This window comes from Octopus bimaculoides, chromosome 6 (assembly GCF_046866305.1).
Source record: "Octopus bimaculoides isolate indiv1 chromosome 6, ASM4686630v1, whole genome shotgun sequence".
Lineage (NCBI taxonomy): Eukaryota > Metazoa > Mollusca > Cephalopoda > Octopoda > Octopodidae > Octopus > Octopus bimaculoides.
The window spans coordinates 48,517,372-48,527,254 of record NC_142933.1 but is presented as its reverse complement, the minus strand read 5'-3'; the positions used below and the strand labels follow the sequence as shown (position 1 = coordinate 48,527,254).

General features: G+C 33.2%; 1 protein-coding gene across 1 annotated transcript in view; it reads left to right on the top strand.

Annotated features, from left to right (window-relative positions):
• LOC106882866 (ADP-ribosylation factor-like protein 1) overlaps positions 1-7,078 on the top strand; it is a 30,998-nt gene extending 23,920 nt beyond the window's left edge. The window contains exon 6 of the mRNA XM_014933670.3: positions 5,562-7,078. Coding sequence (XP_014789156.1) covers positions 5,562-5,592 — 31 coding nt within the window. The 3' untranslated portion in view covers positions 5,593-7,078. The remainder of the gene's footprint in view (positions 1-5,561) is intronic.
• The last annotated feature ends 2,805 nt before the right edge of the window (positions 7,079-9,883 follow it).

Genomic DNA, 9,883 nt, shown 5'->3' with positions numbered 1-9,883 from the left:
TTATGAGGGTGGACTGAAAAGTTCATGGGCTGACTATGCAAGAGTAATGCTAGAGCTGTAAAATCTTGCATACATTAATTTCAACTCTTCTTATTGATAACAGCATTGTTTCTTTCCAGGTAAACTGACATCTGACTGTTCAAATAAGACTTCAAAAGTAACTAGTCGCAACTTTTCTTGAAAATGGGAAAAATTTGGCATTGGGTGTTATCAATTACCTGCAGAAAAAGGGTTTAGGCTTTAAGGACATTCATGCCAATATGGTTGCTATATTAGGGGATGACACTGCAGTTTTGCCAACTGTGCAAAATTGGGCAGCAGAATTTCGGAGTGGAAGGGGAGAGTCTTGAAGATGACTCAAGGTCTGGATGTCCTGCAACTGCTATCACTGAGGAAAACATTATGTTCAATTGTAGAAGCTAGTGGATACATATAGCCAATGCTATTAGCATAATCTGTGAGTGAGTTGAGAATATTCTGCTCAATGGTTTCTACATGGTGAGTGCCATATCTTCTGACATCTAATCAAGAGCGCACAAGGCTGATCACATCATGGGAAGATCTGATATTGTTTGAGGCAGATCCAGCTGGTTTCCTTGAACGTTTCCTAATCCAGGATAAGTAATGGGTTCATCACTTTGAGTTAGAGATAAGCCATGCAGTGAAAACACCTTTCCTTACCTGCTCCAAAAAAAGGGCCAAGGTTGTTTCATATGCAGGGAATGTGATAGCTTCAGTTTTTTGGGATGCAAAAGGCATTATGTTTATTGACTATCTTCAGGAGGGTCACACCATCAATGGGGATTACTATGCCAACATGCTGAGGCAGTTACAAAAAGCTATGAAGACCAAATGGTCAGAAAAACTGACAAAATGGATTTTGTTTCAAAAGGACGATTCTCCAGCACACAAGTCCTTGTTTTCAATGGCTGCTATGTGTAACTATGGCCTTGAACTGGTTGATCACCCTCCATATTCTGATTTGGCCCCATCTGTTCCCTGACATAAAAAAAAAGCACTTGGTCGAGAACCAATATCACAGTGATATCATATCTGCTGTTGATGACTTCTTTTGACCAACAGGATGAAAGCTTCTTCATCAATGGGATCCAAGCACTGCAACACCAATGGAAGAAATGTGTGGAGGGCTATGTTGAAAAATAAACCTCATTTGGTCACATTCCATGAAAGTGTCTTGGTCAGCCTATGAACTTTTCAGCCAACCCTCATAATTTTGATTATTACCTTGCTATCAAAAACTAAAATTATTTGACTAATACCTCATGACTGCCTTACACTCATTTTTACTCCATTCTCTAATGGCATCGAGCTATTAATGAAGCTGCCACAAATTTTAATAATCATAATTCCACTTGTATAGCATTCACCTCATTCATCCCTCCCTCTTTTGTTTCTTGATTCTCAACTTCTTTGTTAATTTTTTTTTTGTTTTCTTCATACAGAAATAATTTCTGAGAATGATATATATATATATATATATATATATATAAAAAAAAAAAGAAAATGGTACTCTGTTGGTTATGACAATGAGGGCTCCACTTGATCTGATCAATGGAACAGCCTGCTCATGAAATTAATGTGCAAATTGCTGAACACTCCTCAGACATGCATACCCTTAATGTACTTCTTGAGGAGATTCAACATGACACAGAATGTGACAAAGCTGGTTCTTTGAAATGCATGTACTACTTGCTTTTTCAAACTCGGTGGACTGGAGTAACACGAAATAAAGTGTCTTGTTCAAGGACACATCAAAACACTGGAATTAAACTCATAACCTTATGATCATGAGCTGAATACCCTAACCACTAAGCCATGTTCCTCCACATAGCTATATATAAACTAGTCAATAATAAGCTTGTTTTTCATCGGAGATGGAATCAGGTTTTTATGAATGCATTTAACTGCTGTTTGCAGATTTGCCTTTATATTCCCCCTATCCTTCCATACACTTACTTTATGGAATAGAACAGTTTTTAGTTTTGCCAATTGTACTAATACTTAAGGTGTATTAGATACAAAATTGCTTAAACCAGAAAAACCGCATAAACCTCATTAATTCATACATAATTAATTTTCACCTCCTTATATTATCAATACAATTAGGTACACATACAATTAGAGGCTATACATTATACATATTTTTAAGCTTTCAATATACTTTTACCTTTTATAAACTTGTTCAGGATTATTGTAATATAGCTTCCTGCAATAGTTGGCCATCACACCTTCATTTCAAAATCCCTGCTGTCCTGTTTCCATTGCATGACTCTCTTGCTAGAATTATTCTCCTTCTTCATCACTTACTACATCAATTTTTGGTGAAGAGATCTAGATGGTAATACAGGAAATGTATTTTTAATGAAATCTGATGATCCATTTCTTTGCAGGCATCAAAGTCTCAATTTCGCCTCTATTTGCAGTGGATTTATTATTTTCAAGAGAGTTTTTGCAAAACCACTTCAAATCACAAGATCTTCCTGATTTGTGGCCCTACAAAAATTACTCCTTGTAACTGTACTGCACTCACATTTGGAAATTTTTTAAGGAAAAATATTAAAATTCTCTGGAGTTGACTTTTACAAAATTTTTCATTAAACATGTTTTATAGAGAGGGGAGGTAGAGTATCTTTTGGGGATCAACTAAAGGAACCAATTGCTCTGGGGCATATGTTGATTTCAGTGGCCTGTCTGGGTTAATATAATGGTCTGTGGATCACAACTGTCCTGTATGCATTTAGTTTTAAGATACATCCTGTAGATGTTCAGGGATGCATCATCAGTGATGTTTCTGGGGTCTCAGAGTTTTGGGTCTTTCAGCATCAGATCCCTTAACCCACTTGACACAGCTGGCAATGAGTTGAGTCAATTCAAGAGAATTCCAATACTTTTTCTTAAAAAGTTCCAAATGCGAGTGCAACAAAAGTTAAAGGGAGTAACTTTTGTAGGGCCACAAATCAGGAAGATATTTTGATTTGAAGTTATTTTGCAAAAGCTCTCTGGGGAACTAATATAGCTTCCTTGTTTGCTCATCAACATGCCAGTGACTTTGATATTTCCACAGATATTTCATTATTGAACATGGTACTGAATGTTATCAAGCAATATATCCATGCTATCATATGTCTCTTTTAGATGGTCAGAGGAGGCAATAGAGATGCATGAATTTACATTCCTTTTTCTGTAGAACTGGTTTCAAACTTCTTGATACTGAATCAGTGAAAAGGTGCCAGTCAGATTCTACATTTTTCCTGAGAAACGTTTATCTAGAGTTTGTTATTGCATTATCAATGTAGAATATCATCGTTTGACATTAATTTTTCATAATTGCAAGGGTTGGACATACTGTAAAGTATGTTGCCTAATTAAAATTTTAATAGTGATTCAACTGCACATTTTTATTAATTAGCTTATCAGTTTTTAGTTTGAAGCAAGAGGCTCTGCATTCTTTTGAAATAGAATGTCTCTAAAATCAAATGTGCTTGAGTAAATAACTTTGGCTCCAAATTTTCTACAGGTATTTACTCAGAATCTGTAGAAAGTTTAGCACCTCCAACTTCATCACCAACCATATGATCATATCTGAAAGCTAGTCCATTGAGGAGAAGGTCTACATGTTGCATGCAAGTTTAGATAGGCATTCTTGTAGGGTCTTAGCTTATGTTAGCATTATGAAAATAGTGTTCTCTCCATATTATGTCTGACAAGCAACATTGATCATCTTTTTATGTGCAACCAAACATGTATCCTGCTTGTATAAACTGCAGATTTGATATGATACTGCTTGTCTTGGCTACCTTTTGTATACCAAAGTATACCTGGTATATTTTTGATATATTTTGATATGATTCATGGTGATAGTTCATCCTTGTGTCTTAGTTGTATAAATAGCAAAAAAGGTCTGGATGACTTTTCAATTTGATCAAGTGACAATAATCTTAACACATATTCTGAAAAATACAATATATTGTTCTGTATTTAAGAGATGAGGAATTATGTACATTATTTACAATTGATGGATATTTGTCCTCATCTTGTTTGTTGTTAACACGTTTCGGCTGATATACCTTCCAGCCTTCATCAGGTGTCTTGAGGAAATTTCGAACCTAAGGTTCTCAATCCTAAGGTATTTTTCGCCACTGCTGCCACTGCTGCTGCTGCTGTTGTTGTTGTTCAAGTCACTGCCTGGAATCTAACTCGGAATCTTGGGATTAGTAGCCTGTGCTCTTAACCACGGGCATATGGTGTAGTGGTTAAGAGCACAGGCTACTAATCCCAAGATTCCGAGTTCGATTCCAGGCAGTGACCTGAATAATAATAATAATAATAATAATAACATCAAAAAATACCTTAGGAATGAGAACTCAGGTTCGAAATTTCCCCAAGACACCTGATGAAAGCTGGTGGGTATATCAGCCGAAACGTTCTTAACAACAAACAAGATAAGGACAAATATCTGTCAATTGTAAATAATGTAAATAAAATATAAAATATTTTGAATATAATAAAAGAGAAATTCTCAGGAGTGGCTGTGTGGTAAGAAGTTTGATTCCCAACCACATGGTTCTGGGTTCAATCCCACTGTGAGGCATCTTGAGCATCTTCTATGTCCTCGGGCCGACCAAAGCCTTGTGAATGGATTTAGTGGATGGAAACTGAAAGAAGCCCGTTGTGTGTGTGTGTGTGTGTGTGTATATATATATATATATAATATGTGTGTGTATGTGTCCCTATAACTCAGCAGTTTGGCTAAAGAGACCGATAGAATAAGTACCAGGCTTTAAAAATAAGTACTGGGGTTGGTTCATTTTACTAAAAATCCAAGGCGGTGCCCCAGCATTGCTGCAGTCTAATGACTGAAACAAAAGTTAAATTTCAATAGCTATTCAACCTTTTAGCATTCATATTAGTCTGTCAGATGTAAAGCTTATGTTTTCACACCATTTTAAATTAATCGTGCATTATTTCATGACTTAGAGATTTCAATGATGTGATTGTTTATTTTTAAAATGACATTGTAAGGGAACTATGAGGACCATATCTGACCAGTTTGAAGATAAAACAGGTAGAATATTTTGGCTGGATATGGCTGGTTTAAATACTAAAGGGATGAAGCTAAAAATACTATCTTGTCCCTCATCCCCAAAGATTCAGAGATTCTTTGTTGACTGGTGTTTATAGTAAATTTAGTTATTAACAAATTTAAAATATTTTTATTGTTTTTAATATATCCATTAAAAAAAAAATTTCTTCAAACGTCTAGGTTTTGGCTTTTGAAGAGAAACTTGTTTAACCTTTTAGTATGTATTGCAAATTTTAGAAGTTTCTAAGAACTGAGAATTTGAATGCTTACGATAGTGGAAATGAAGTGGAAAATTTGATCTTGTAATGAAAATGGATCAAATAACGATTGGAGATGTATATATTTTGTAAAACAATGCAAACATTATATAAATGATGTATTAATTTTATTTTGTTAATACATTCTTTATCTTACAGATCTGATTATTACTTAATTCTTTTTTTTTTTTTTTTTTCAGGTTAGCTAATGCTCTAACACAACAGGGATAATTTATTCAGTGTTGTTAACAACTCATTATTGTAAATGGAAATCATTTGTTTGTAGATGCCATTTTGTCAAACTTATGGATAAATACTTCTACTGCTGCTTCTGCCCACATAATTTCCTGTTCAATGTATCATTTTTATCTCCATATTTTTGACTGCTCATCTTTTAGTAGATCATAGCTGTGCAGCAGGTAAAGTTTTCCATGATACAATTAACGGTGTCTGCTCATAGTTTATACGTTCCATATATATTCATACAGTTAAGCTGTATCTATATATCCATGTTTGTTGAGGGCGTGTAGTAAAAGGTTTTAACCTAACCTTGTATAAAAGATTCTTCTTGGTAAATAATGTTTAAACTACTTTCCACATGAATATTTAGAAAAAGTTACTTTACAGGCATATTTGTTCAGTTTGGAATTTGCATATTCCAAATTTGTGTAACTAATAAGAATAGGTAAGTAGAAAGTATTTATTTTGTAAAACAAATATCAGCATATAAATTTCGATTATCAAAATGTTTTAACAGTTTGTTTAAAGATAACTTTTTTCCTGAATATAAGTTTTGAATTAATTTAGAATACTTTAAAATTTTCTTTACTGTATTTAAAGACTGATTCTAAATTATTTTTTTTTATAAACTATGGCTTATCAAAATAGTGAAATACTATTTTTTTTTTTTTTTTCTTAATTGTTATAAGTAGTTCAGTCTTGGTGCCACCTTCATTTCCTGACTAGATAACAATAATAATTATGTGTGTCAAAGAGGAGCATGTGTATGTATTCACACAAATTCACAAACATTTTCTTTTTAACACTACATCTTCTATTTAGTAATCTATCTCTATATATATTGATTACTAACTAATAAATTATTATGAGACAATTTAATTTCAATAGTCATTATCTAAATATTGATCTGTTACCTACAAACACTATTATACAAAGATTATAATAATATAATCAACATTACTTTAAAAACATCACTTTTCAAGAATATCTTGTGTGAATGTTCATATTAAAATAGTTCAAGGGGATGTTATTTATACTTGTGGTCCCAGTTTCTCTCCACAACATTGATAATAAGGGTAGGATGTGTCTTACTATTTTCCTTTATCTATGGAAATTTGAACATTGCTAACTATCTTATGAATAAATTAAATTCTTATAATAACCAATAGATGGTATTTTGTTTTAGTTTATATTTCCTTAAATATAACTGCAATGCTAGTTGGGATATAATTATCAATCTTTGTCTATTTCATTTTTTTTTATATTACCATATAATGTCATTGAAATAATTTATTGTATTTTCTTTCTTCAAAATGTGTTCGTAAAAAGCAGTGCTTGATTAATGACAGTAATTATTAATTATAAGTATTTTTGTTAGACTGTCATTAAAATTATTTGATTTCAATGTTTAATGGAACACAATACAAATCTGGATATTTTTTGTGGTCACTTTTTAATAAATATATTGAAAAACCTATTCCATTTCATTGCTTTTATTTCTCTGGTAATTTTGAAAATGTTATATCTAGAAATGTTCTATAATGGCAATTAAAACTCTTTTAAATTTTAAAGTAACATTAAAAAAAAAAATTTTAATAATATTGTGTATAATTATGGTGTAACAATCAGGTTCAATAAATAAGCTGGTAAATAAAAACCAATATCGCAATTTTCAGTTTGTTAATTAGCAGAGGGTGAGCTCAGCAAAGTACCATTTACTATGTAATGTTGACCAGTCATAACAGTGTTCACATAAAAAATAAATGAATAAATAAAATAAAATAAAAACATAAGACCTGATAAACTGTGTCCAAAATTCTCACCACTGTATATAATTATCTGAAAGTACTTAGGCCACAATAGTATTCCTGAATGTCAATAAATAAATATATATATACATTACTACATTTTGTCCACTAGCAAATTGCTTGGCAGTGGACATCCAAACAAGTAAATTTAACATTAATAGTGTGCTTTTGGGTTGGTAATCCCTGTGAAAATGGTGATATATTCTGCATGATGATACTCAGTAATTTATTCTAAAGACTAAACTGTAGCATACAATGTGCAAGTGACTTACTTCACTAATGTGATTGACTGTAAAGCTAGTCAATAAAGAAGTGTGGAAAAGTCAATCTGCACTTTGTTTTAAAATACTGTGATTTGCTTATAAACAGAATAATCTAAAAATTTGTTCGTTGCTTAGTTAATCACTGGTGAAGAGTCAGGAGTTTTATCACAGTTGAAATTGGGAACTTATTGGTCTGATCTGGACAGTGGTATTAGTAGTAAACAATAATAAAGGTATGCATAATATGAAACTTACAAGCTTGTGTACAAGAACTGAGAAGGTTTTGATATATTATAAGTGAAGTTCAAATTTTTGTCCTATGCTAGCCTCTTTCTTGACATGTGATTGCGATTGCATAATATCTAATAAACACAAAACTATTACATATAGTAATGAGCTTAATTTTCCTTGAATATTTCGAATTTTGGTGCAAGGCCAATAATTTCAGGGAGAAGATAAATCAATTACATCAACCCCAGTGCTTAACTGGTACTTAATTTATCAACCCCAAAAGGATGAAAGGCAAAGTCAACTTTGGTGGAATTAGAACATAGAATGTAAAGACAATGCCACTAAGTAATTTGCCTGGCGTGCTATCGATTCTGCCAGCTCACTGCCTGAAATTTTCCTTGAATATTACCAAGCCCACAGTCTGATGCACATGGACCAATGTACGTGTCACATTGATCCTGTAGTTTGTACAGGAAGCTTTCAACTGCTTTTATAACTTGATTATTGATAACAAGCCAAACTGATTATTGTTGCTCTTTATAAAAGGGAGAGTATTAGATTTTTGTGAACATGACTTTAGTGTGCCATAAATAGGTGATTTAATATACGATGGTGTGCTGGAAAGTTCTTGGCTTTGGGTAAAAGAAAATACATGAGATTCAGTTAATTATGATTTTATTAAACATATTCTCTCACATTCACACAATTGCAGCAGTCCTTCAGGGCATCTCATCAGAATTATGGTAACAAAATGGTTAATGTTTCTCTTAAAAATTTTCAAGTCGATAGTTGGAGGGAAAATCATTGTGCTGGGATGGATTCCACAGGGTTGATATTATAGGTTAGATAGACTGGTAGTAGTAGTCAGAGCATGGCCACTACTAGGGTGAACATATTGTTGATGAAGAAGAAGGGAGATAAGTGAGGCAGGAGTGCCTAAATGGAAATCACAAAACCAGCCAGCTCTGAGAAACAAGCCACATCTTTAAAAACACTTCAAAACTTTGTGCTGGATTGAGCAATCCAAATGACATGGACAAGAGAATAGAATTTTTAAGATGTTGTGTTCACTGATACTGAAATGTTAGTGTAAACAAGTATCTGATAGGTATTGACTTAATTAATTGTGAAAAGGTTTACTTCTGCTTTAGATATGAAAGAAAGATCATGAATATAAAGGTATGGCAACTTAGTTGATTATTCTATAGTCTCTGCATGACTACCAACCACTGGTCTTCCTTGCTACTATATTGATGGCTTGATGATATTGAAGTATATATCATATAGGTGAACTTGGTTTTTATTATCTCTTGCCTATCATGGATGTGAATGTAGTCATCTTGCTTACAGAGCTGGTCTTGATAACATGGTTAACAGGACAATGAGACTGAGTGGAAACAATGTTGATATATTACCTACTGCAAATAGCTGATGAGTGGTAGCATCTGAGTTTCTGTCAAGAAAGTCCTCCTTTAGGCTGAATTGCTGGGAAAGCTCAGAACTGACAAGAAGCCAATGAAACTAACAACAAGCAAAAGTCATTTGGCTGCCGATGATTTGGGTTCAATTCCATTGTGTGTCATATTTGTCAAATGTCTTCTCTGGGACCTGTCCAACCAATGTCTTGTGAGTGAATTTGGTAGATGGAAGCTTCAGAGCACATTACATAGACAGATATAACACCAACTTTACAAGCAGGAACTTCAAATTCCTACAGTCACCAGACTAGTTTACTGGTACCTTGTATAGACTAGTACATTGCATGTTACAATATTAATAAACTTGTATCATTTATACTAATGCAGAGGTACTTGTATTTCACTTAAGTAAATTTAATATTCATCTAATTTTGAGTCCCCAAGGTGACCACCACTAGTTTGGAAAAAAATCAGTTATCCAGAATGGCTTTAGAAACGAAGGATGGAAAGGTTCGATGTTGTACTTATATATATGACAGTGCCATCATCATCATCAACATTT